Here is a 27,312-nt window from a genome sequence, read left to right as displayed (position 1 = left end):
ACCCTCACCCATAATATAAAATTTTTGTAAAACATGTTTTTTTTTTTGGGGGGTTTAAGAAACATTAAATTATTCATTTATTCCCATAAATAGAACCTAATATTTTTCAAAGGTAATAAAGCCTAATTGAATTGAACCTGTACCTAGTGGCAGCCAGTCATTCCCCCAAAAACACATATATCATGTGAGACAAATCCCTGCAAATTCACCCCACCCGCTTTCCAGGCACCTTCATCCATCCATTAATAAATAATTGCCCCCAATAGAAAACCCCCACTTTTGTTTTTATTATTATTATTATTGTTATTGCATATATATGTTTTCTCATACTTTACACCTCTAAAATTATCTTAAGATCTAATAATAATTATATATACAACTAAAAACCCCTATTATCTTTAAACCCTGGTTGTATTGTTAATCATCATTAATGGTATGATTTCAGTAGTATTTTGTTGTTATAAATATTGGGTTTTCTTTAGAATCTTTGATATATTCAGTAAGAAGAATAAAAATGCTTGCTTTATACTATTTGATTTATCATCTTGTTTTTTTTTTTGATACAGTATATGTTGGGGTTGCTTTTAGTATATGGATTTAAATGATGTTTAGGTGTATATAGATTGTTTATTTTATTTTTATTTTGATGATTTGTTGCGGATAGTGAATTTTATTTGCTAATATCTTGCATTCCATGTTATCGTGTGTTGTATATTATGCGTATCGAATATTGCCTGGGTAGTGTGTTAAGTTTTTTGTTTTCGATTTGGGAATGTGATTAGAACTTGAATGTAAGGATAGGCATTTGTTAGAATGACTTGTAAGCTGATGAGTCCAGCATTATTCATTGTTTTTTCTATGATATTGTAGTGACAAGTAAGTTTTTAGTTAACATTGAAGTTTTTTGTCGGTTTTGTTATGTGTATTAGTTTCATAGTCGTCAAAATACAATTAAAGTAATACGAGTCCACTTATTAGTTTTATTTAAATATGTATCGTTGATGCAACTTCTCTGTTAAGGTATTTCACCTTTTCCCTTTATGGGTATGGATCGTTCTGCTTTTTAGATAATTGTAGACTCTTATTTCACATCATATGTTGATGTTGATGTCTATTTGGTCGTGCTTCATAAAATTATGATCTTTTGCTTTTTTAAAGGCTTGTATGGTAGTTAAAGGTTGCTTTCCACGTATTAGGAAGATTTTGGAGAGAACTTTAGGTATTTGATACTTTTTCTAAATGCACAAGAAATTGTTGCATAACTTGACATAAGAATCATATTTGTCAAGGTTCTTTTGAGAGTTGGATATATAACTTAGTCTTCTGGTTTGTGGTTGGATGTGAATTTTGGTATAGAGATCATTGATGTCTGCATTTAATCATCTGTCATGATGATCTGAATGAATGTCAGTGATGTTTTTTTAAATTTCTTGTTTTAGATTGGGCTGCTTTTGTAGGTCCAAAAGGCTAATCTGATTTTTATCATTATCACTCAAACTAGTTCAGCTATGGGCCTCATACACTATAAATACATCGTTAAAAAATTCTAGGGTTACTTATGCCGCCCCGATTACTCAACCAGCTTATTTTGTTTCTAATGTACAAATCATGTATTTATGTTGTGTTATTTTCATTGCTTTGTTTTTAATATATGTCCTGTTAACATTTTTGGTGTAGACTTTATTTGTCAATCTCAATATATCTTGCTACATGCTATACTCAAATGATCTCATTCAGATTTTTACTTATCTAGCGCCACTTTCGTGTTTGAAAATTTGCGGATTCTTTTGCTGTGTATTGCTAGAATTTGTTATTTGATCTATTTCATAGGAGGTTAAACTAGTTTTCATTTAGTTATGTGTTGAAGTTAAACTAGTTATGTGTTTACAATCATACTTGCCAGATTCTGCGCTATATAGGACTCAAAGGTGAACTTCCGAGTACGAGTCTTTGCTGTTTAAATAAGAATGTTTAAATAAGAAAGAAGATGGATTCTCCTTATTTGTTGGAAAGTGCTCTCAAGGATATTCTTCGAGTAGTCAATCCAACAGAGGATGATTGGTCAAAACGGTTTACAGTTATTAATGAGATTCGAGCTGTTATTAAATCTTTGGAAATACTTAGAGGTAAATACACAACTTTGCGATGTAGATTTTGCAAACATTCTGCCATTTTAAGTAAATTGCAAATTTGATTGTGCAAACAGGTGCAACAGTCGAGCCTTTTGGCTCATTTGTGTCTAACCTCTTTACAAGATGGGGAGATTTAGATATATCAATCGAGTTACCTAATGGTTCTTACATTCCTTCTGCTGGGAAAAAACACAAGCAGACTTTATTATTGGACGTTCTAAACGCTTTAAAAAGAAAAGGTGTGTTTCAAGTTTTGTATATGTTTATAAGTATTGTATTGATATTATTGATAAGTTTTTGTTCACAGGTGGATTCCATGCTATTAAATATATTTCACATGCAAGAGTACCTATATTGAAATGTGATAGCAACAAGGATAATATATCTTGTGATATATCTGTCAACAATTTGATCGGTCAGATGAAGTCAAAAATGCTATTTTGGATTAACGATCTTGACCCACGTTTTCGTGACATGGTCTTAATTGTATGTTTTTTTCCCCCTCTTAATTCTACTCCCTATTAAGTGATTTTACTTTTTCGTTTTCATATTCTGATTGTTACTTTTTGTGAGCAGGTCAAAGAATGGGCAAAGGCACATGGTATCAATGACCCCAAAAATGGAACCTTAAATTCATATTCTCTTAGCTTACTTATAATATTCCATTTTCAGGTATTCTATTTGCATTTTCGCTGTTCATTACATTTAGTGTTCTATCCTTGTTATGTAATCTTCTAATATTTTTAGTATCTTGTAGTAATAGAGAAATCTTTCACTTTTTATAAATACTTGTATTCTCATTTCTTGCAGACTTGTGAACCAGCTATTCTTCCCCCTCTGAGTGAATTTTACCCTGGGAACATGGCTGCTGATCTTACAGGTATCATTAAGATATATTACATTGGAAATCTGAATGCATATGTTTGAAAAACTTATGTAATAGAACTTTATCATATAGGTATAAGAGCTATTGCTGAGAAAAATATAGAAGATATTGTTAGTGCGAATACAAACAGGATAAAATCAGATAGGTCGAGAATGATTAATACAAGCTCTATGGCTGATCTTTTTATTTCGTTTCTTGCTAAGGTAATTTTCTTTTAAAATCAGAGTATGGTTTTATGTACACTTTAACGATTGTTGGTGGAATTCTGAATAAACCTGTTTGTTTTGTGTATTCCCAGTTTAGTGACATCAATTTAAAAGCTGAAACCCAGGGGATTAGTACGCATAATGGACAGTGGGAAGACATTAATACTAACATGATCTGGCAACCTAAAACTTATGCGCTTTTTGTATGTCTTTCTTCTTTCATATGTATATTTGTGTGCATACGATAAAAGAGGTGGCAAGATAATTGGGTTGGGTAAAGCATCGAGCTGATCAGCAAACCCTCTTTGGTCCATATAAAAACGACAAATGTATTTATTATGATTACTAAAACATTAGTATTGCTATTATGATAATCTTTGAATAAAAATGATTAAGGGTTGTATTTAACCTTAATGGATTTTGGTTGACTTTCAACCAGTTTATCGATTAGAACTGCCTGAAATCAAACATATACCTAATGAGTCGAAATTGTCATCTCTAACACGTACATACATCACAAGCTGTCACACAATAATAGTAAAATAGGATTAGCTGATTTTGGTACCATTGGTGGTTCCAGATTGAGGACCCATTTGAGCAACCAATGAATTGTGCAAGGGCTGTTGGGACACGGAACCTAAATAAGATTGCACATGCATTCCAAAGTAGCCATCAGATGCTCAGATCTGCCAATCAACACCCGCTTGCTGTTCTAGTGAGGCCTGAAGTATTGAGCATCATATCTAGATCTCAAGTTGCAAGCTCTGGTATCCTTGGCATGAATCCTCAAAGCATTCAACCACAGGCTTACATAAACCCTGTTAGGGGCCCAATGAGACCTCATATACAGCATCCGTACAATGCTAATCAAAATCAAAATAGAAATGGTTATTCACAGGCTAATAGAGGTGCAAATGCACCCACACAACTTCAACAGAGATATGTGTATCAAAACAATCCAAACATGGTTAATCAGATACCCTTGCAAGGAAGTCGAAGTCAAATTCCAGTTCAGCAGTTTCAAAGAAACCCGAATAATGGTGTGAGCCAGAGGCCACCTGGACAGTCTTCTCGATATCAACACTTTCAGCCAAAGTGGAGGCCAAGACCTGAGAAATGAGTATATTCTTCAAAAATACAGAGCTATAGTCTTATTGGAAGCTTAATGTTTTTTTGTTATACCTTTCGGGAGATATCTGTAATGATTTGTTTGGCTTGACCTTGCATGATTTTTGATTTACTAGCATTGATATTGTAATGCATTGTATGAATTTTGCTCTTGCTGAGAACTAAATTTGAAATGAGTGATTGAGTAATTACCAAATGCTAGTGTAAACAGAGTTGATCTCATATCTGGTTGACTAAATTGGGGATATGATAGGATTATCCCTCATTTTCATTTTTGCATTATCTGTAGGCGAGAAGTATGTGATAGACGATGTAAAAATTATTTTTTAGTTTCTCAATGCATATAATGAAAGATTTGCTTAGTATATATGTAGACGAGAAGTACAAAATGGATTGATTCTGAATTTCTGCATATGTACTTGAATAATGTTTTGCAATCACTATGCAAAGCAAACCCAGCTTATTGGGCTGGTTGGATAAACTACATACAATCTTGAAAAAAGATTTTGGTACTACCCTTTGTACACAATTTCTAGCCATTCTTTTGGACAAGAAGAAACAACTAACTATACTCAATGTAAACTGCGTTCAAGTAAAAAGATTAATTGGAATCGGAAGGCTAACTACATCACTCAGATTTTTACATAGAAAGGCCTTTACTTTAAGATCTGATAATCTTTCATCTCTTTGTTAAGGTTGAGGTTGAAAGAAACACAAAAACGCAGTTCAAGAAGAGAGAATAACCCTTTATGTCATTGAGAGAGAGAGAACAAGATCTTGATTTTGGTCTTCAATTGTTAGACTTCATTACTTGAGGCGTTTATCACATATAAGGATTCGGTAACTTGCATGAGGCCCCTCAGCTGTATCTCTAAGACTCACATGCCAACCAATGGCCTTCCCAATCTCTTGAAGTTCATCCATCACCAAAATAGAATCACGAATGTACACATGACCCCCAGGTCTTAACATTCTATTCATCTCGAGCATGATGCTTGACATGTTGCATCTGATAGAGCATAATGAACCAGAACAGAACATTTAGAATGTAAATATGGGTTTTGGATACTTTAGCTTAAATATTATACTATTCTTGTAAAGCATATCCTTCTTGTCCCCTAATCTTTTAAAAGAAAAATAAGAATATCATTCTTATCCCCTAATCTTTTAAAAGATATGATACCTTTTTTGCTCAACTGAGAAAAGACCCGCCGCATGCAAGAGATCGTAGGTTCTTGGGTATGTGTCAAATGGTTCACACCTGTTTGTAATAACACAATCGTTTAGAGAATCGTAATCATGTGGCTAGTATATTTAGATTTAGTGTTGTCAAATGGTTCTTGGGTATGTGTCAGATGGTTCACACCTGTTTGTAATAACACAATCGTTCAGAGAATCGTAATCATGTGGCTAGTATATTTAGATTTAGTGTTGTCAAATGTGGCAAGACGAGACTCGTCGGGCGGATTAAGTAATATGTTAGGATAAATCGTTTTTTAGTGTGGGTGAAAACAAGCTAGGCGAGGCTGACCGAATAACCCCTCTAATCTCTATAAGTACTGAATACATTAATTATGATAACAAAATCAATATTATAATTTAAATCATCATCCAAAACCATTTAGGAGATAGATTAAAATTTGAGCAGCTTTCACCCTGTTCGCTTTTGATTAGCAATTACAGTTTGACCCATTTGAGATTAAGCACAACCCAGTTCCACCCATTTACTTACGAGCATTTTGCCAACTCCAAGGGTTGTGTATATAGGGAATGACCTAATGCGTATTAAAAGCAGTAATCTTTTTCACTAGAGCAAAAATATTGATGATTAGGCCAAATCTGGAGAGAATTTGGTACCAATCATGCATAACTCCAAGAAGTCCACGATCATAAATGACAGGCAAAGTGTTTGGACCACTAACAGGAACAACATTCATAACCCAACAATCTAGTTGATTATCCACCAAGGCTGCTGCAAATCTACCAGAATAAGTGAAGGATTGATGTAAAAATAAAAATGAATAAAAATGAAAAAAAAAATGGTATAATGGGAGAAACGAGTACCCTCCAAAGCCAGCTCTCATGTCCATCACATTTCTAAGTTTCCATTTTTTCCAATGTAAAGAGCGCAGGTAACTATCAATTATTTCTCTCCAGTATTTTGATTCTGCTTTAAAGAGATCTTTTCTAGATACAAAGGCATCAAGCTTTATGCTTTGGAGCCTCTCAGGAGGATTATGCAATCTTGCGGGCCATGTGGTAGTGTTTGCTCCTGCTCTATCTTCAGGCAATGGAGTAATACATGGCTTTAAATCAACGTACCTAAAATGAAAATAGAGAAATATAATCATTTTCCTATTAAATAATATATTTATCAACAAAATTGTACAATAACTTACCAAACATCGTCTGGGTTGTCCTCCTTACGACACAATGGGGGTTGGGTCTCTGAATCACGGTTTAAATAGCAACTGTTGTCAAGGGGTTTCTGCAAAATTGCAATGTACCCCTCTTTCTTCACAAGATTCCAACAAAGACAATTTGTAAGGTTCATCATCTCTGAGACAAACAAACGAAAATAGCCTTAGATAGAAATATATATAATAACACCCGAAAAGTTACTGATACAATTGACCAAAGCTAAGTTGAAGTATGATCATGTGTATATGATAAGATCTTTGAAATGTGATAGCACCCTAATATTAGTCAATTGGCAATGATGAAAATGCAAATACATACAAATAACCTGCTTACAAGAGGCAGCCATCAATTTATAGGTGTCCTACTTTCGAGAGGTAGGCTTCCTCGAATTATAGTTAATGTAACCCAGATTAATAATCAAATCAAACAATAGATTGACTTCTCAAAATTACTAGTTATGGATTTGCTTTCTTGTTGAAAGTAATAAGGTGATATTTAACTAAGAATATACCACCATTGTCTATTTTGATAATGGAAATACCATCATGGCAGACTTTACTAATAAAACCCAAATATAGCAAGTTTAAAATTACTCTCCTTCCCAAAAGACACAATGTTCTTAAGTTCGAAGGGTCCAAGATATCTATCAAATTATCAATCACTGTTGATTTTTAAACCATTTCCCTGCCAGGATGGATCAGACGATATTGAACAAAGTCTTAAGCACTATAGACACATCTTGAATGTAAGTCAGTTTTATATGTCATAACTGGTTACAAAACTATACGAATTGGTTAGGAAAAAAAAAAGCCAGAGCTGAAAGATCTTTATAATTGCTAAAACCATTAGTAAGTATTTTGGTGTCAGAAGCATATAGCAAATCTATATATATTTTTGTCAAATATATTTAGTTTAAAATTACATGCTAAGATTGAAATGGGAATAAAGAAGTTTGATAGCACAAGTTATCTGCTCTTGGAGCATTAGCTATTTAATGTGATACAAATATACTTACCAATATAAGGTTATTATATAGAGTAAAAGCTATAGTTATATCTCAAGAATGTGAAATTTCCATTAAATGTGGTGATGTTACCTTCCCATTGTTCTTCAAGCAGTGCCTCATGCTTGTAAACTGGTTGTGCTGCCCAAACAAAATATCCTCCTGCCCGGAGCAATCTATTGACCTCAAGCAGCAAAATCCCATCTACATTGTAACATGTATAAAAAAGAGAGGAAAATTAACCATGCCCCATTATAGGAAACTTGGGTTACAAACCAAGAACAGGAACTAACAATCACATAGGCAAGCAGAGGCTCCACAATATCAAAAACATATATGACCGGTAAACTGCACATACAAAGTGAAATTCACAAGCTTACTAGAGATTTGGGGCAACTAAAAATACCCACAAAAGTTATTCATTGTAAAGCTATTCACATAGCACTAATGCTAGAGGTGGCAAGATAGAAAGGCGCAAACAATTTCAGATTGGCATGGGTTGGTTGGACGGCTGGACGCAAATCACTTTTTTCCCCAACTTCAAAAATTTTAAAGTCTTAGTGTGCTAAATTTGATTACAACTGTAATATTTAAAGTATACTCAAAAACACTTAAGACGTTTTATGCATTAAAATACACTTTTGGTGACCTTTAACCAGTTGAGTGATTAAAAAAAAAACATCCATATCACCTAACTAAATTATAAGCCATAAATTTATATTCAATATCAGGAGCTTATTAAGTGATCAATGATTATAGTGTTAAGCAAAAAATACAAAAACAACATCCATCCATATCACATAATAACTAATCATCTTAGCAATCAAAGAAAATAGTCAATCCTCATGAAAGCTTACCATCACGAGTCCAATTAACTCTACATCTTGAACAATGAATTAAATCAAAAGCCTGGCTTGGATAGAGCAATCGTTTTGTTGCAAAAGCTGCCAACATTGCAGGCACACCACGCTCCAAAGCAAACTGAATCTGATTCTCATGTACATCTTTTGGAGCTACAGACATAGTAAGTACGTTTCGTGAAGTTAAATATGCACCGAAACTTGCTACACCACATCCAATGTCTAATACAACCCGTGTATGCTTCCCAAAAGCAATCTCTGGAATCATCTACAATACCAGAACAAAATCATCAAATAGTTGGTTTGGAGCTAGAAGAAGCTAAATTGTAGAAACTCCACCTATGTTTATACCTTTGAAATCTGATCTATATATTGATCTGCACCATGTATGAACTGTGTACCACCTCCCGGAAACCTAAATTTATCCTTATATGCAACAATCCAATTTTGACCACCCTTATATTCAGCTAACTGTGCATGTGGAACATTGCTATACCACACCTGTGTTGATTGGAAAATGCATCATTAAAATGAGGAACAATTACACACCATTATTTTTACAAACAGTACAGTTACAGAAAAACAGAAACTTAATTCTAATATTTCCAACAGATATAGACCTGAGACACATCATGTGAGTCAAACTCACTAGATGGCCCGCTCAAATAGTGGCCAAATCAACTCATCCAGCTCACCAAGGAATTGTCTAATAAATTGGGTCCTTCCTTAGCTCCACTAAAAATTGAACCAGAGATACTTTTAAAATGCCCCATCTCCGAAGGGACCGAAACCAACTAAAATACACACTAAGAAAACAGGTAAATGGAGAAAATCCATGTACACAGGGGAAAGTCAAGCCTTTAGCTCTGATATAGGCGGCTTAACCGGTTTACGGGTATTCCAATGGCCTTTCTCTAGACTTTTTCATGGCCATCTCAAGATGTTTGCCCAGTAAGGTGAGGTCTCTTTTAACACATTACGCAATGGCGGAGGGAGGGGAGGGACCAAGGGGTGCCCAGCCCCCCTCAATGGCCCAATTTCAATGTATTTTGTATAGCCCATTTCTAACAAAATTACTTTAAGCCCATATATGTTTTGATATTTTTTTAAACGTACTTACAAAGTAGATGAATACCTCAAAGCTTCACCATTCACAAATCTAGTTGGTCTCTCTTTGTTTTCTACTTGATTATGTAATTTCTTTTAAATTATTGTACCAATTAGTTTCTATTTTTTAATGAGTTCCTTTTAGTTTATTCAATCTAAAATGATGGTGTTTTTTGAGAAATAAATTGTTTTAGTCAATACGTTTAGCAGATACGGAGTATAACTTTCCCTAGTCTTTTTCTATAATCGGTTGTGTTATCACAAGAAGGTCATTCGCAACCATCAAACTTACTTTTTGCAAAAGTTACGTATTTATTTTGTACTTATCTGTAAGTTTTGACTTCTTTTGTCTATCTAATGCTAACACTTTGTTATGTTATTCAAATTATTTTCTTTGCGTATCATTTTATATAATGTAAGCCCCCCCTAACTCGAAATCCTAGCTCTGCCTTTGACATTACGGACGTCTTAGCACAATGCATTGCACTATGGACATGGTTAGATTACATGTTGAAGGCTCTATATTTAAACTAACATTTGCATAAAATTAAACAGAAATTCACAGTAAAATTACCTCATCGCGGCTTCTTGGCCAAGGAATCGGAGCTTTATAGCCTTTAGGATTCGGCACCAAACAATTCAACCCCTTACCATTCTCCGGACAATGTCTCTCAAACTTCTCCCCTTTCTTCGTCGACTTCAACCTCTTAATCACCTCCACATTATCCATACAAGGTATATAATCACTCATAATCGCCTTACACTTCCCAAATTTCGGCACACTAACCCTAACCCCTTCCACATCCCCATCCGTCACCTCCGTCTCATTATTCCAACTCTCCACCACATCCGGATCAAACTCTCCTACCTCAAAATCACTCCTCATTACCCCATTCTCATCCACTATCCCCAACCTCTGCACCGGCGGCACCGGCGGCGGAGGAGACAATATCACATTTACCGAAACCGGAGGTAAAACTAACGTATGATCGTTTTCGTTTACTTTTCCGGCCGTATTATTGTTGTTAATAATAGCTGAAGTATCATTAACGCTAATAAATGAAGTAATATCAAAAGTTTTATTGAAATTAGGGGAAATTGAGATTCTAGGGTTTAAATTTAAGTTATTAGGATTGAAAAAGACTAATTGATTTTGATAATTATTATCATCAGACCAGTGCATACCTAAATAGAAAAAAGCTAGTGCAATAAATATAAATCCAGCTGATTTAATTACAATTGATGATTTCATCTTTCTTATATATATCTATATCTATATCTGTATATACTACTGCTAATACTACATTACCTCAATATATAAATATAGATATAGATATAAATATTTGCAGATTGTATATAAATATATAAATATATATAAATACTTACAGTTTTTAATAATTATATGTTTTTGAAAATAGAGTGATGCAGACACGCGTACTGTGTGTGAACTGGCTGATCGATGGTGTGTTGAGAGTTCGTGAAGTTGAAGTGAGAATGATTTGATAGATACTGTGATGTGATGTTATTCTTTGGTTGCTTGCAGGTAAATCTGTTGTATATGCATATAAAACCCCTCAACTCTTTTTGGAAACTGTTTTAGACCCTTGAAATACATATCGATTGCTAAACTCAATTCGACTATTCGAGTCTATCAAAGTTCGGTGCTCTAGTATTTGGAGATGGATAAAAGTGTGTACATTTCGTCTTCTTTAGTTTTTTACGACAAGGGTATCCGCGTAATATGGCGGCGGGAGATTTTAGCGTTAACGGTGTGATTATTAATGTAAAAGTAATTGATGTAAAAGGGTGGTGTAGTTAATGAAAAGCGTATGTTTCCATAGAGGAACATTGATGGAATATGAGATATGTGTGATGATTTTTGGTTTTATGAAAGGATAAAGAAAGGAAGAAACTTGCTCAGTGCCGCCTTCTGCGGGTTTTAAGCCCCAATACCACAACGGTGTATGTGAGAAATTAAGATGTAGGCAGATCTTACTTCTACTTAAGTAGAAAGGCTGCTTCCATTTCTACCTAAATGGTAGAAAATGCCCTCCAAACTTTGTATGAGATGAGGATATTTTAGTCGTATCAAAGGCTTAAACTTTAATAAGAAAAATTTAAGGTTTGCTTTATCTATACTCCTTTATAAAAATTATCACACCCCTATTTTTAGAAATAATTACACAATAGTTACATATGAAATTACTGAATTACTTTTAATAAACACCCACTATGAAAACAGTTTTTATAAAATACCAAATTTGCCCTTAATGAATTAATTTACACTCTAAACATTTATTTTAATAATTAACACTTTAAATTCTTATCTTTTAAAATTTTCAACTACACAATTACATCAACCTACACCACTTGACATCGTCACCACCACGAATAGTACCATCACCAACACCACTAGACCGCTTTCCCCACTACTGCCGTCGCATTGCGCGGGTACCATGCTTGTTAGGTAATATAGATATCTCATGAAAAATAAGATTGATTTAGCCTTGGACGTGAGATTGGTATTGTCATGTATAGTACCAGTCCCGATATCGATTGCATCGATCTTGAAAATGATCAAAGCATGGTATCGATTCCGGTCTCGTTTAAACTGACATTGAGACCACTATGATACCGGTTGACTGGAACTGAGATATTGGTACCAAATCTCGGATAGCCCTAACTAAAATCAATAGTTATCTCATTTCTTTGTCAAAAATCTAAAGAGGAAGGATAACAAAGTGTATAACAAGTTAACAACTAGTTTTTTTATATTTTATATACCAAAAATAAGATATTATGTTCACTACATATGGAGAGTAAATAACAAAGCGTATGATACAATTGACAAAAAGGAAAGAAAAGCAAGCTATATCATAACTCTCAATTTCCAAATAAACATTTCAGCTTTAAGACCGGACTTCAAAACGTGTAACCGGGTGGTGGTAATGTTTAAAATATATTTGTCTAACAAAAATAATATTTATATAAAAATTTATTTAAACAACACATGATCATATATACGCATCTACTGATCTACATAAGCTTGAACTAACTTGTCGAGCCTGAATTTAGCATAGCATAATAAAGCAAAGCTTGAACAACGTCTGTTTGGATTTCTACTTCAAGTGGGTAGAAAGTTAGAAGATGGATAAAGTTTACCATGCAAGTTACTAGTTTTAAGTTGTTTTCATCATTATCGTTATTATTAGAATTATATTAGCGTGATGCGTAATGTCGAATGTTTTTCTATTTAAAAAATCAAATATATGGTGTAAATCGTACATAAAAATAATACGAGTATTCCTATACTTCAATTGGTGGTCAAAGGCCGGAACCGATACTTAGTTTACCGGATTTGGGACTGCAATATCAAGAAACTTTTGTTATTTGGCGGATTTGGGACCGCAACATCCAGAAATGGGAACACAAAATGATACCAAATTTTAAATGAAACCGAGATTGATATCATGTTTTGATGGTTTTGAGGACTTGTACGGGTCAATACCGGATTCAGGTTCATTTCTACTAATGGGTGGTTTGTTTTATAGATTGCAAAGAATTTGATAGAAAAAGCATTTGAAATTATATAACTTATTATGTCAAGTTAATGCAGATAATATCAAATTCTTTTAATATCTTAAGATCCTTCGGTGTTTTTAGATTTAAAAATAATGTGCAGAAATCAAATATTAGGGTAAGAAGGCCAAAGCATTATGTGTTGACCACTTGACAAACATAATAAAGCAGATATAATGCATCTTTACAAGTCATAATGTAGCTTTTGGGGTAAAACATTTTGATTTCTTTTTTTAACAAAAAAATCTTCTTTAGAAGAAAAAAGAAGACCATTGTTTAATGTAGCTTTTTATCTATTCGAGGGTGGACAATGACTGCGGTTAAAAAGACACCCAGGATCAAGGATGTCCCCACCAATCTCCTTCAAGGGAAAAAACTCCGGCGCATAAAACTTCAAAATATTGATATCGTAACAATGAACACTTTAAGTTCAGAAAACTTCAGGTGTAATTTAGAAGATAATGGAAGTTGAGAAAAAAGAGTTACATTAAAAACTCGATATGTACAGTTATGGAAATTCAAGAAAGTGAAGCCAACAACCAAAGGACTGTATGAGAAGAGATGGCAAGGAGAAACCATGAAATAAAAGCCAAAGTTATCGAAATCTGGAACATATTACACGAAAGTTTGAGGTCCAATTTGCACAAATCTGAATCTCTTACAAACAAAACCATCACTCCAGCAGATGAGGATGCAGCTGCAAGTGCTAGAATAGCCGTCACCTGAAAAAATAAATTACAAAAATATGTAGTCAGTACATTTGGCCATTATCATCATGGCAAATTACTTCTGATTAGGGACTTCAAGATAGCAAGATGCCTCTATCATGTAGTCGGTACATTTGGCCATTTGGGTATAATATACTAATATTTCTTATGAGACTCTGACAAGTCAAAAGTTGCGTTATGCAGTGGCAAGTGAGAATGAAACCTTATTATACCTGTTAAAGGTCATTTAGACATTTGATTAATAGTTACTTTCTGTCTTGAAGTTTGAACCCAATCAGATTTTAACCCATTTTATCAGACACACAAGCAACAGTACCTAAAGAATAGAAGTGGTGAATCCAACCCACTTACCTATGAACGAATTGATTCAGGTTATGTTGAATTTCGTGTGAAGATTATCCTTACACTATAACTTGTGGAATCATATTCAACAATAATAACTTGTAACCAACGAGGAACTATAGTATTTCAGATCAATCCAACACGTCCATATTGTCCAATATCAAAAGATTATCCGTCTTTACCCATTACCAAACCTGTTCCGACCTGCCCATACTGTAACCTAAACGACTCTCTCAGATATCAAGAAATAAACCATTTTTTATTTTCTTAATCCGTTTCTTCTAAGCATAATTAATCAATGTGCACCAGAAAAAGAAAAAAGAAGTAAATGTATGTACCCAATCACCAATGACGACAAGTGTTAATAAGATTTGACTCTGCAGATCTTTCTTTACTCTTAGAGCATGGATATCAAGACAGGCAAGTCCAAAACTCCATAAAACTTGTAGCCCCATTGCTGCAATTAGATAGCTAATATCAAACATACACCATGAATTAGAACATGCACAATGAGATATTGTAACAGGGCATGTCATTTACATACTGAATAAATCGATTAACGGATATTAAGGAGAATAAAATGCACTAAAGAAGATAGAACTTCTACATAAGGGTTTGATTATCATGATAAAGACTTAAAATCTTGTTGGGAATGAGAATGGATTGTGCTCAGGAAAATGGGACTTGTTTGAGATGTCGAGGCATTATACTTGGCAACATCTACAGGGTGGGGCAATTTTTCTCAGCAAACAAGTGTTCCACCTCAGGACTAGTACCCCCATATAATTTGGTAGTTAGGTTGTACTTGTTTACACCATTTTTATACTTTTAGATTGTGAGTCTTATACATATGCTGAACAAAGAAGCAAGGACGCGATCATCAATCCCATTAACTTGGCTTGACGAGAAACAAAACGTAGACCTACAAATGAGGAAAAGAGTATAGGGCTTTATAAATTGAATTTAATCACAGTAACGTTTAGACCTGGAGTTTGATTCAAGTCCTCTTGAAAGCTTAAGACAGTTACTTGCTACATTGGTCATGCTTTGATGTAATACTGAAGAATGTTATAAAGAAGGTCAATACACCTAAACAAACTACTGCTTCCAGCCCACTTTAACCTCAATTAATATATGATTATTATCTTTAGAGACATTAACAATGCTCCAATTACAAAATATAACTCCTAACAGCCAATCATCAGAAAAGTACAAACGAGCTGCCAGGAGCCTCATCAGACTAAATCACCACTAGTTACAAACTAGACGACCCGAAAAAATAAACAGGAACATCTGACTTGAAAATAGTACACCAAAACCACCTAACATCCAAATCCTTCACATCAGACCTGAACAAAACCAACCGACGACCCAAACCAAAATACGAAACTGCTTTCAATACAACTCGATCACCATGCCAGGGCTACAGCATCATCCCGCCCAGGCCTTAACGAACTAGGGCCATCTCTAGATACCCGAGTTAGAAAACATATATACACTTGAACTTCGCACATATTCAAATAATTATAGCTCTTGCTAACTTCCTAGACTTTGTTGTTTCCAAAATTCAAGATTATGAGAGCAGAAATACAAAAGGTACTCAAATCCCGAACACTCCTTTATAATAATTATACTACATAATTGACTAACCTTTCCATATTACCTCTACTTGAAATTAATTACAAACATCTTTAACTATTTATCAATTTTTGGGCAGTGTTTTTGGGACAAAAGGACTACTACAAAAGTACAAGTGTGTGTGTGTTTGTGAGAAAGATTCATACATAAATACATATAAATATATACAATTATATTTATATGGAGTAGTATAGATATACCAGAAAGAAGTGGAGCTGGCAAAACCAGTAGAAGAAGCCATGATGAATATAGAAGCAGCAGCAAAGAAACATTGAAACACCCTCAAAACAAGCCCACTTTTCATCCCTGGTGTCCCAAACCTACGCTTCATCTTTCTATATATTTCTGTCTTCCTTAATATCTGTCTGTGTGTAAGTAAAATATTATATTTGACACAGGAACAACTGTGTGTGTCTTTGTTTTGTGATTTTGGTGATGTTAAAATGATTGTAAATTTCACGCAAATTTCGGACAACTTTATATAAATATAATATATAATATTTTATGGAGTATAAAAGAGGAGTTGGCTGCTTTTTTCTGAAGTCAGAGATGATGAAAGAAAAAGTGGCTTCATTTCTTATATGGAGTTTTATCAGGCGTATAGAAATTACACCAAACTTGCTTTTCAATCAAAGTCAACATTTCTCAATTTTGACAAAAAGTCAAACACAATTCAGGTCAATTTGTTATTTTGGCCATGTCAAATTTTTGACTTAGAGTTATGACGTGATATGTGATGAATTAATAATTACTAATTGTAGATATTTTTGAAAAAAGACATCAATTCTTAACATAAAAAAGAAAAAATGTAAATGTTTTCTATATGATAGTTATATGCCTGCGCGATGCGATGACGATGGCGGCGGTGACGGCGGTAGTGACGTGATTATTAATATATAAATATTTGATATAAATGAAGATATAATACCGTATTGTAGTTATTTTAAGGATTAAGAGATGTATGTTTGTAAATAATTTTATTAAGGGTATTATAAGTATATTGGGTGAAGATATTTAAATTAGTGAATGAATGAAATCAGTAGTTTGGGTAAATCAAGTTCTTTTTTGAAAAAATAGGATGACTAAATGTTTTATAAGGTAGTTAAGATTAAGATGAATGGCTAGTACTGTAGTTTAGAAGAATGTGGAGTTGATTTTGCTATCCCAAACATTTGCAATGTGAGAGATATATAAGAATATCAAATATTGTTACAACAGTATCATGTTTAAGGAGCTTAGTCGTTAATACAATGGTAAAGAACTAAGCACCTAATGCCGTCTTTTACAGATTTTTTATCACATTACCTCGACGGTGTATAGAGGAGATTAATATGTAGACAATTTTACCTCTACCACGACGGTATATAGAGACTACTTTCAGTATCTATCTAAGATAGAAAAGGATCTCTAGCCGTGAATACAATGAGAATGCCCAGGCTTAGAAGTTAGAATGAAAAGTCAATGGGGGTACGAAAATGGCTCTCACGGACAGACAAACAATTGTCCGACTAATATCCCCAGATAAGGGTTAAGTATCTGGGTGTGTAAGTAACTTGTACATTTTTCTTATTGTGTGAATGTAACTTTTATTTGGTTCATTGTATGTAACTAACCCCGCTAAATTGAACGTTTAATGTAAAACTTTTACGTTAACCAATAAAAACTTCTACGTGGCAGCTCATATGGTTTGCCACGTATACAATTTTACATTAATCGTTCAATCTAGCGGGTTACGTACATACAATGAACTAAATAAAAGTTACATTCCCACAATAAGAAATGTATAAAAGTTACTTACACCCTTAGATATTAACCCTCATATAAACACACATCGTTTTTTTTCTGTAGTATGTTTAATCAGTTAATCAAGTTCAAACACATAACACCTATGCCAAATGGAGTTTCTTTCCTGAACGCCTCCACACCCAAACGATGCCAACTCCAGCCCAGCCTTACCCTAAACCCGCTCCCCTTCTCTAATACTGCTTGGCCAAATATCTGTTTATTGTTGTCAGCACTTGTAGATTGGTATTGACATGTAAGTTGGTTTGCACTTTTTAGCAAGTTATTGCAGACCAATTACAGATTTGGTGGGAAAAAAAAACAAGCATTCTACTTCATTAAAATAACAATACGTGCATACTATTTGCCTTCATGTTCATTTCCAAGTGTTTGACATTGTGACATGAACTCTGCAACCAAATCTAATGTTATTCAGGTTTCCCTGCTCCTACATCAAACACAAATCCAAAAAACTATGGGTTATTGTCCGAAATCAGAAACAACGATCGTCGCCCAAATTCTTTCTGATTGTTCAACTAACACGCTATTTTCTAGTATAGTTGTCACAGAACACACTAGAATAGCAATGTGTGTGTGTGTGTGTAGATTGTTAAAGCAATAGCAATGACAAATTGAATAGTTATAAGCAGTACATTTAGATATCAAAAGTCTAAACTTCTTCCTAATAAACTTAAACTAGGATAATGCAATGCATCTAGTAGTATTATTTGATTACATGAAACAATTAACAGCCACTTCTAATTCTCCCACACTCTCATTTAGCTAAACAATTTGAAATACTTATTAGATAGAATAGTATTTGTCCACAGCCTGGTTTGCTTACGTCACAAACACATATAAAGCTGGTGTTATATATGTAATTGTACAACATATAGGCAGACAAAGATACGAGTAATGTTGCTAGCTAGCTTCCTTTGACTTTGGTTGACTTTGGTAAGGTTATGGCTCATCATCTAGAGCACCTTCAAGTTGATGATACTCGAGCCAGTATCTTAAGCTTGCAAAGTCAGGTCTTTGTGAGTATACACGACACCTTTATCATTGTCCACCACGTGGCCATTTCCTCTTGCAATCCTAAAGTTATAAGCATACAAACTGAATTAAATTATGCATAATTCATGTGGAAACCATTAATGTATCTGAAAAGGAAAAATACAAACAAACATACCATCGTGTTGTTAATAATCCTTCGACACCTACAGGCCCGCGAGCATGAATTCTGCTTGTACTTATACCAACCTGCCATTTTATTAGACAGGAAATGGGACATGACTAAGGAGATATACACGTAGGCATGATATAAAACCCAGATAAATAATAAACAGACCTAATTCATAAGCCTAAAGGCCTAATCATCAAATGTTTGACAACTGTGTTACACATTTTCTCTTTCATCATCGCATTCATTGATCTTGCCACTTGTCATCATCATATTTTTAGGCTTATCTTAAAGCTCGTGAATTAAATCTATATAATTCAGACGACCCAAACCGCAACATATGACCATCTAATGTTCACTAAATTTTGATATGATAATTATCAGTAAACTCAAACATTAATAACTGATTATTACGACATCAAGCCAATATAACTAGATAACTAGATATATACCGCACACCCAAATACCGTCTAAAAAAAACATAAATAAGATATGATACCTCTGCACCAAGTCCAAAACGAAATCCATCACTAAATCTTGTGCTCGCATTATGAAATACAGCAGCACTGCAACATAGACATCAGGACATAAACAAGTTAGTTGATTGTTCCGCAGGCATATATAAGTTAAAAACAGACTATACAATATACATAGTTGCATTTCGAACCTGTCAACTTGACGTAGAAATATGTTTGCAGCTTCCGGGTCTTCTGTTACAATGCAATCAGTATGCGCACTGCAAACAGAAGTATCCAAGACAGAGCTATAAGTGATTTGTAGACTAAAAATTTTAAAACGTTCACCAATTATTTATGAATTGATCGATTTGGGCCAGGTTTATGTCCAACGGTCAAATAGGTGGAAAAAAAAAAGTTACCATAATGGCAACAAGGGCAAAAGCTGACCAAACTGTCTTTTGTAATCATCTTTAGCACGATAACTATTTCCAAACAGTGTTTGTGAGTCAACTCAACCCGACCATCTCTAAAGATAACTACTTTCAAACAGTGTGTGTGGGTCAACTCAACTCATCCAATTAGTCACATCTAGTAAAGAAAATACATACAAGACGGAACATAAGAGTTGCGACTACATAAGTAATAAGTTAGCTTGCCTTCCATGCTTGTGTATATGATCAATGGCAGCTTGAACATCATCCACAATTTCAATAGTGCAAGTCAATGAACTGTATTCATGATGAAATGATGGCGCTGGTGGAAGGTTAAGCAATGTGCATGCCCTTGGACCCCCATTTATGCTGACACCTGAAATATATACAATCAATATCATTTTTTATGTCCTTCCTTTTAGCCTTCTGGATTATGCTCACTATAACGCGACATAATACAACTCTCATGAGTCATGACATGGCCAAGTAATTTCTTAAAAAACCTTACTTTTTACACATCATTTGGGTATCAAGCAAGTTAAAAGATTTATAATCAACACCAAGAAAAAACAGTTTCATGCCTTTAGTTTGAAGTTCAATGAGAAGCTCATTAACTCCACCATTCTCCATCAACTCCACATGAACAAGAAGTGTTTCCTGGTAATAAAGAGGAATATCAAATATCTAGAATCTGTGGTTGATCAACAAATATGCAGATGTCGATCCATTTACATAGTAATCTCCTAATTCTCATTAAATCATCAACCTTGGATAAGGAAGAAGAGAACCATAATAGGAACATGATTACAGCATCATACAGTCCCTAATATATAGAGGTTACAAAATTGGGCTGCCACTTGGGTTGCATAAGGGGTCAAATGGGTAAGGGGAAAACAGGTAATATTTTGGCACGAGTCAGGTTTGGTTTGCCCTTATATACAGTGTGCGACAAACTTAATATTTTTTATCTATAATTACTGTGTATGATATGATCTAAAGATTAAACTTTTCCATAAGGGATGCTATTTGTACACAAGAAATATTGATATGCACACCATTAAAGTAAAATATTACATGAAAATACTAAAACATCAAAATGCATGTTTGGTGACGTACAACTCAAACTTGGTGGTCTGCAAATCACCTCCCTTTCAACGATACTCTGGTTTTCTTTTTGTTGTTCATAAATGACAGAGACTTTAGGTGTTACAAATATATTACTAAGAACATTACAGATGTTTTAAGAAAGATATATACCATAGCATTACAAGCAGCCGGGTAATCTGTTTTTGCATCCAAAACTATGTTTTTTGCTTTTTCCATGTCAGCAGATTTGTCAACATAGACATGGCAAATCCCATCTGAGAAGTTAGGAAAATGGAATTACTATATCATCTTTTCACTGTCAAATTGTTTTTCTTTTTTAATTTACAAAGAGCACAAATAATCATCCAAGACAGTTTTACCGGCATGTCCAAGAACAGGAATTTGCGTTGCAGACTTTATTTGATAAACTAGTTCATTGCTTCCTCTTGGAATCACAAGATCGATAACATCATCAAGCTGTAACAGAGAATTATAATTGTGTGTTACTGATATTGTCGTAGAAAACAAAAAGAAATACACATCCATCCTAACAAATAAAATTACCTTGAGTAATTCAGGAATCTCTTCTCTAGAAGTCACGAGCCCAATTAACCCTTTACCAACTGTTGCTGGAATGCATGAAGTAATAATCTGAAATTTCAAAAAATGTATAACATCAATAAATGAAAACAGTAGGAGAAATGCATTTGTATAATTCAATTTAGTCAACAAAGTTGACCTTGTGCAAGATTGCATTAGAACGTTTTGCTTCCTTTCCCCCTTTTAGTAAGAGCCCATTCCCAGTTCTGATGGCTAACGATGCTATCTGTTTCCAAAAAAAAGGATGAAAATTCAACAAACGTAGAAATTATAGTTACATTTTTTAGTTAGTACCTACAAAGTCGGTAACCCGATCTTGGTCATCCAAAAACAAAAATGTCTACCACTTACCATAATTTATCTTGGTTTTTATTTCTTCAAAAACAAATGAAGATAAAAAAGAAAGCATTGCCATTTCAAAAATTAATAATGCATGAAGCGGTAACGGAACCATTATTAGAAACAGTATATAATAACTAAATGTTCTAAAATACAGTTTCACCATACCTGAACTAGTGCCTCAGGCCGAGACTCAAAGATAACAAGAAGGACACCCAAGGGAGACGACATCTTCTCTAAGATGAATCCGTCTGAAAGCTGTATGCAAATGATATTCATTAGGTAAAAATATGATTTTAAGGCATGCGTATTTTAATAAGAACTCCAATAAGACAAATTGATCATTTATTACCTCTGTTCTCTTTAGTACTTGGCCGATTGGCTCTTCCATCTTTGCCAGTATACGTATTGCTTTTGCAAGACTTGAGACCTGCAAAATATGACGAAAACGATATCACCAAAGAAGTCGATATATAACCACAGAATAGTGTTCTAAATCAATAAAGACCAGATTTAAAAGGTGACTTGCCTTTCCGGGTTTGAGAGCCAACCGAGAGATTAATGATGATTCATATCCTTCTTCTTGTGCAGCAGCTACATCAGCATCATTTTCATGAGCAATACTTTTCTCATTTGCCTCCAGTGCATCAGCTATAGCTAGCAAAATTTTACTCCTCTCTTCTGCAGGCATGGCCTACATAAAAGTGTAATAACATTTATGATTTTCTAAATCAAGCTGGTTTTGCTATCACCGTCACATGTCATGGCACCATAAAAACTAAGATTGACGTATTAAACACATAGTAGTTCTAGAAAGCGTGACCTAATTGATGGAAGTAATGTAGGTGACAGCTGTGACCCATTTACTTATATGAAGGGGTCGATTTTTCTATAGGGTCAATGATCATAAAAATTGTATTCTTAATGCATGAAATATCCAAATCGATTTAATAAAAAAATAGACTATAACTGAAATATTAATATTTAATATGGGTAACCATATTTAGCACATCTATCTATAAACATTTGAGAATTTTAAGCAACAGTGTTCATGTCAACCCAACCCATTCATCCAGCCACAAAACTTGTACCCATTTTGAGCTGGCCTGTTTTTGTCTTGTTACCCAACCTGCCCAACCCACCCATTTTGCCAACTATCACTTGTCGTACTCAAGATTAGACCTATTCATCCTATCAGAGACACGTTGCTTATTACTGCTGTTAAATGCATAGACAACTTTACAATAAGGGAAACAATCTAATTACCTGAAGAAGCCTGGAACTTTCTCTTGCTGCAACTGCCATTTCACGAGCATTTAGCTCTTGACTTGGAACCCATGTATGAGCCTCTCTATGGAATAACGTACCAATACGCTGTCCTCTAAGAACTCGTACGATATTGTCGCCAGCAAAGCCACTTTAAATATAACAAAAGTCATCAGACGTTCATTCTTGTATATAAGGTAGACTGTAAAACTCGAAGATGAATGTTTTAATACCTGGTGATAACAACCGGGATTCCAGCATCAGAAGCATAAACAGCAGCTTTTACTTTAGCAGTCATACCACCTCTTCCAAGCCTAGACTTGTCACCAAATGTAATTGTATTTTCCAGTTTTTCCTTGATGTATGTATAGATTAGTTTCGACTGAGGATCACTGGGAGGGCCACTATAGAGACCGTCTACATCACTTAACAGAACAAGAAGGTCGGCTTTTAACTCCAAAGCCAGTAGGGCTGCTAAACTGTCATTATCCCAGAATATTCCAGAAGAATCCTATAAAAAATTGCATTCAGCATGATATAAAATTAAAGCTTGTAACATCAGTAAGAATGCAAAGCTGGAAAATAGTAAAAGTATACCTCATATGGAGCTCTGCGGGTGCTAATGGAATCATTCTCATTAAATATCGGAATGACTTTCAAATCTAGCAACGAATCAACTGTTTCAGTAAGTTGTTTCCTAAATTCTGGACTCCTGAAGTCATTATCAGTGACGAGAAGCTGAGCTGATGTTACATCCAGCTGCAAACGAGTCATTATAATAAGCATTATTGAGCATAGGAGAAGGAAATTGACAAAAAGGCCAATGGCTTATGAATTCACCTGGCTAAACAATGTATCATAAAGTGCCATAAGACCATTTTGTCCAACAGCTGCGCATGCCTTGCCATCAAGTTCAGCTTGCGGTTTCTGGAGATCCGCAAAACTTCAAAAGAAGAACTTTTATCAATCACAATATAACATATCATTCGATATTTACTTTTGAAATCAGACTTAGTAACTTAAGCACAACAAAACAAGGAAACTCGGGTAAGCAAATGAATCTGAACACCTAAGTAAAAACAAAGCAGGATGTTTTATGACAGATGCAGAATACGAATACAGTATATATCAAATAGCATGGCATGATATGCACAATCCAAACATAAAAACTTAAAGCACAATTTGAAGCCACGCATATTGCTACCATCTCCCCTTTGTTAACCTGCTGTTGACTTTTTGGTTCTTTCATGTTCATATTTACAACCTAGATCCACAGGTCAGTTGCCAAGGTAGTCAGTCAGTCGTGATAGTTAAGCAATGACTAGCCCAATGAACGTGGATATGATAAGACATTAGTATTAGTTAGAAAGTTTAATGATCCAAACATTCTTATGAAGACTAGAAAATCAATTTCCATAGTTCATTATCAGTTCTGATTAGCTATTAACTATTAAGTTTGGCGTTGATATCTTTCATGAAGCTTTTGCACAGAAATGGCTAAATGCTGTAACTTACTTCTTTTAGAAGACCCTTGGGACCTGACTTCTGGACCCCCCCCCCCCCCCCCCCCCCCCCAAAAAAAATAAAAATAAGTTTACCCCCACAAATGTGAGAAGTGTGACATGAACCTGGTGGGAAACCCCAAGGCTAAAGACCTTCCAATGGGCCACCATCCCATGTATTAGTGTGGGTTAGACCTAGATTTTCATTAAAATCTCAAGATTGGTTTAAAAATAGAACAGGTTAAAATGTAAGGGGTTATTTTTTTAGAAAGGAAAAGTATGACAAACTTACAAAGGGAGCAGGGCCACATCCCCCACATCCATTATACTTAACCTTGTCAATGCATGTGACCTCTCATGTCCTGTGTTCAAATTCTTAAAGACATAAATGAAAATCCATCCAGAAAATCATCAAATTAAGGTGAAAATTTTCCATTAATTTCTTAATCATTTGACATAACTTGTTGAAATGCGTCTACAGACACGTAAAACTATATTTTTCAGTTATGGTATTTCGAGTTACAAAAAATAATCAGAACTCCACACTTATTTGTGACTAAGTACCTGCTGTTAATTAGCTTTCTGTATCTAAGTCGTTGGCGACCAACTCCAACAGCACCAGACGACACCAAGATAACCTCAAATCCTTGAGAATTTAGTGCTTGAATCTGTAAACAATACATAACCATCACTATATGCACATTCAAGGCCTTTCAAATATGTATCACAAAACTCTAACTTGTCCTAGTGAAATCAAAAACTCACCTGCTCACAAAGTGCTCCTAATCTTCCCAGTGCAAGCCTTCCATCATCTCGAGTAACAACAGCCGTCCCAACCTTCAAAGTCCGAAAAATAGTCGTATCAAAATCATCTAAACTATTAATCCCAAATCATATGAACATGTTCTCTAGATGTATGTTACATAGTTTAAGCATAAACAACATATTTACTCCATTTAAAATCAATAGTAATAAGTAAAATCATCATAATATGACAAAAATACATGCAGTTAGTATATGTATCTCAAGGATTATATAGAAAAAAGAAATTGCTTTTTTTATTTGTGTATATAAAAGTCTTTAGTTGGTAATATATATAATGTCCAAACATTTCTATCATGACCCAGCCATTTTAGAACATCATTATCTATGTCACATGATTTTTACCAAATTAGATTAAATTTATATCATTTTTACTAATTAAGTGACTAAACTCTCAAAATAACATTATTTTATATCATTAATAGTAATATTACTAGTACTATTCCTATTTGTATTTGTATATATTACTATTTATAGGTGAAAATTCTAGAACAAGCATGAATAGACCTCATCAATGGAGGAGCTATGTGGTGGTCATGACAACCCCATAATTTCTATTAAACTCTATATTTCTAGTACTATTTCTAAGTATTTATTCAGTTTTAAGGTAATTGGCATAACTTTCAACCCCATACAGTTGTAATTGAATTTCGTAGTTTAATTTGACTCTTATTGAGTATCATTAAAACTGTTCGGCGACCCAGTATAAGAATACTGCCTCCGCCATTAGACCTCATACATCCAAATGAACTAACTAATGACAAAAAAAAAAACATACTCGTATCACATATGATTAGACCTTAAAAAACACAAACACTAAACAGAACCTTAAAATTCCAAAAACCACAAAGTCTTTCATGAGAAAAACACAAAATTTTAATGCAACATTGAAGATTTATCACAATATCACGTATAACGTTATTCAGAGTGTAAAAAAAAGTAACAAATAAAACGTAGAATATTATATATACTAGTACTATATATATGTTTGTGTGTGTGACATAAGTGAAAATGTGATCAAGAACCAATAATATTTACCTTTATAACAATACGTCTAACATCTTTAAGGAAACATCGGGTTGGATCGATTCCTTCCATTATTGACCAAGAAGCTTGAAAAATATGTGTATATATATATATTAAACACACTACTGTGTGTTGAGTGTGTGTGTGTGTGTGTTAATTTGTGGCTGGTGTCGAGGAATGGGAATGATGGGAGGAGGTATGAGGAAACTCGTGTACGACTAATCACTTTATTAATGTGATCGTAGGATTCCTGAATTCCACTTGTTCCATTTTTATGATTTTTTAAAGTGATATATATCGCCCATATATATAGTATACTCGATCTATCACATGCAAAACCAAAACTCACATATTTTTCTTTAGCAACCAGTCGCTCACCACAATGACATTTAATTGAGTAGTATGCAGAGCTCAAACCATACATGCCTGAAATAAAACCAAACACTCTCGAAAAACACCTTTTATAATCTACTACTACAAATGTAAAAAATGATATTCGAACCATGATGAATTTTCACAAAGTCAAAGACCTTACGAATGAGTCATATTTGTATACGATTTCAATTCTTTCTAGTTTTTTTGGTGGGATAGTTATTGTAAAATAAGTATTATAGTAAAAAATAAATATGTGAAAATCTTAATTATTGGATTATGATAAAACTGATGTATAGAATTTTATAGGGCACCAATAGATAAACTGATTTATGAAGATTTTTCATGATGCACAACAATTTTTACTTAATAGCAATTGATTGTTTTATTTGAGCAAGACCTTTTCATATATGAGAGA

The 27,312-nt window shown here is 34.1% G+C and overlaps 4 protein-coding genes across 7 annotated transcripts; 1 reads left to right on the top strand and 3 right to left on the bottom strand.

Annotated features, from left to right (window-relative positions):
* The first annotated feature begins 149 nt into the window (after nucleotides 1–149).
* LOC122591332 (protein HESO1) lies at nucleotides 150–4,524 on the top strand. The gene is made up of 9 exons (XM_043763596.1): nucleotides 150–433; nucleotides 1,904–2,126; nucleotides 2,207–2,371; nucleotides 2,440–2,618; nucleotides 2,709–2,804; nucleotides 2,943–3,012; nucleotides 3,091–3,221; nucleotides 3,317–3,427; nucleotides 3,805–4,524. The coding sequence occupies exons 2-9, from the start codon at nucleotides 1,988–1,990 to the stop codon at nucleotides 4,342–4,344; spliced, it is 1,431 nt and encodes a 476-aa protein (XP_043619531.1). The 5' UTR covers nucleotides 150–433; nucleotides 1,904–1,987; the 3' UTR covers nucleotides 4,345–4,524.
* A 210-nt stretch (nucleotides 4,525–4,734) lies between these two features.
* Nucleotides 4,735–11,024, bottom strand: LOC122591311 (probable methyltransferase PMT11). 3 transcript variants are annotated; one of them, XM_043763569.1, is made up of 9 exons: nucleotides 10,318–11,010; nucleotides 8,988–9,137; nucleotides 8,634–8,904; nucleotides 7,870–7,980; nucleotides 6,752–6,911; nucleotides 6,417–6,674; nucleotides 6,210–6,332; nucleotides 5,536–5,613; nucleotides 4,735–5,361 (listed from the first exon to the last, which is right to left on the bottom strand). In XM_043763569.1, exons 1-9 carry the CDS (start codon nucleotides 10,993–10,995, stop codon nucleotides 5,160–5,162), a joined length of 2,031 nt encoding a protein of 676 aa, XP_043619504.1. In that variant the 5' UTR covers nucleotides 10,996–11,010; the 3' UTR covers nucleotides 4,735–5,159. The 3 variants fall into 3 exon arrangements, with proteins under 3 accessions (XP_043619504.1, XP_043619512.1, XP_043619520.1); XM_043763577.1 differs by lacking the exon at nucleotides 6,210–6,332; XM_043763585.1 differs by lacking the exons at nucleotides 4,735–5,361; nucleotides 5,536–5,613 and having other exon boundaries at nucleotides 6,216–6,324; nucleotides 10,318–11,024.
* Nucleotides 11,025–13,745: 2,721 nt separating this feature from the next.
* LOC122585344 (CASP-like protein 5B1) lies at nucleotides 13,746–16,565 on the bottom strand. Its single transcript, XM_043757473.1, has 3 exons — nucleotides 16,231–16,565; nucleotides 14,731–14,863; nucleotides 13,746–14,044 (listed from the first exon to the last, which is right to left on the bottom strand). The coding sequence occupies exons 1-3, from the start codon at nucleotides 16,359–16,361 to the stop codon at nucleotides 13,841–13,843; spliced, it is 468 nt and encodes a 155-aa protein (XP_043613408.1). The 5' UTR covers nucleotides 16,362–16,565; the 3' UTR covers nucleotides 13,746–13,840.
* A 1,884-nt stretch (nucleotides 16,566–18,449) lies between these two features.
* On the bottom strand, nucleotides 18,450–26,780 carry LOC122601104 (delta-1-pyrroline-5-carboxylate synthase). Of its 2 annotated transcripts, XM_043773878.1 has the most exons (20): nucleotides 26,535–26,780; nucleotides 25,440–25,511; nucleotides 25,239–25,342; nucleotides 24,013–24,115; nucleotides 23,770–23,931; nucleotides 23,406–23,683; nucleotides 23,173–23,323; nucleotides 22,436–22,600; nucleotides 22,259–22,336; nucleotides 22,075–22,164; nucleotides 21,707–21,793; nucleotides 21,532–21,618; nucleotides 21,348–21,444; nucleotides 21,139–21,242; nucleotides 20,463–20,538; nucleotides 20,107–20,257; nucleotides 19,660–19,728; nucleotides 19,492–19,558; nucleotides 19,002–19,072; nucleotides 18,450–18,907 (listed from the first exon to the last, which is right to left on the bottom strand). In XM_043773878.1, the coding sequence occupies exons 1-20, from the start codon at nucleotides 26,592–26,594 to the stop codon at nucleotides 18,826–18,828; spliced, it is 2,154 nt and encodes a 717-aa protein (XP_043629813.1). In that variant the 5' UTR covers nucleotides 26,595–26,780; the 3' UTR covers nucleotides 18,450–18,825. The 2 variants fall into 2 exon arrangements, with proteins under 2 accessions (XP_043629813.1, XP_043629817.1); XM_043773882.1 differs by lacking the exons at nucleotides 25,440–25,511; nucleotides 26,535–26,780 and adding an exon at nucleotides 24,967–25,036 and having other exon boundaries at nucleotides 25,239–25,303.
* Between the last annotated feature and the right edge of the window lie 532 nt (nucleotides 26,781–27,312).

This window comes from Erigeron canadensis, chromosome 1, assembly GCF_010389155.1.
Source record: "Erigeron canadensis isolate Cc75 chromosome 1, C_canadensis_v1, whole genome shotgun sequence".
Lineage (NCBI taxonomy): Eukaryota > Viridiplantae > Streptophyta > Magnoliopsida > Asterales > Asteraceae > Erigeron > Erigeron canadensis.
Note: the sequence above shows the minus strand (reverse complement) of the source record. Positions and strands in the feature narration are given on the sequence as shown.

Coding starts and splice junctions, on each gene's coding strand:
- LOC122591332 (XM_043763596.1), top strand. CDS start 1,988: ATGGATTCTCCTTATTTGTTGGAAAGTGCTCTCAAGGATATTCTTCGA. Junction 3,013..3,090: donor CATGGCTGCTGATCTTACAG/GTATCATTAAGA, acceptor TTTATCATATAG/GTATAAGAGCTATTGCTGAG. Junction 3,222..3,316: donor TTATTTCGTTTCTTGCTAAG/GTAATTTTCTTT, acceptor GTGTATTCCCAG/TTTAGTGACATCAATTTAAA.
- LOC122591311 (XM_043763569.1), bottom strand. CDS start 10,995: ATGAAATCATCAATTGTAATTAAATCAGCTGGATTTATATTTATTGCA. Junction 5,614..6,209: donor CTTGGAGTTATGCATGATTG/GTACCAAATTCT, acceptor TATTACAAACAG/GTGTGAACCATTTGACACAT. Junction 5,362..5,535: donor TTCTCAGTTGAGCAAAAAAG/GTATCATATCTT, acceptor ATGCTCTATCAG/ATGCAACATGTCAAGCATCA.
- LOC122585344 (XM_043757473.1), bottom strand. CDS start 16,361: ATGAAGCGTAGGTTTGGGACACCAGGGATGAAAAGTGGGCTTGTTTTG. Junction 14,864..16,230: donor GCCAGCTCCACTTCTTTCTG/GTATATCTATAC, acceptor GTTTGATATTAG/CTATCTAATTGCAGCAATGG. Junction 14,045..14,730: donor TTGTCGTCATTGGTGATTGG/GTACATACATTT, acceptor TTATTTTTTCAG/GTGACGGCTATTCTAGCACT.
- LOC122601104 (XM_043773878.1), bottom strand. CDS start 26,594: ATGGAAGGAATCGATCCAACCCGATGTTTCCTTAAAGATGTTAGACGT. Junction 21,619..21,706: donor CTAATGCAATCTTGCACAAG/GTCAACTTTGTT, acceptor TTGAAATTTCAG/ATTATTACTTCATGCATTCC. Junction 20,539..21,138: donor CGGCTGCTTGTAATGCTATG/GTATATATCTTT, acceptor CTTTATTACCAG/GAAACACTTCTTGTTCATGT.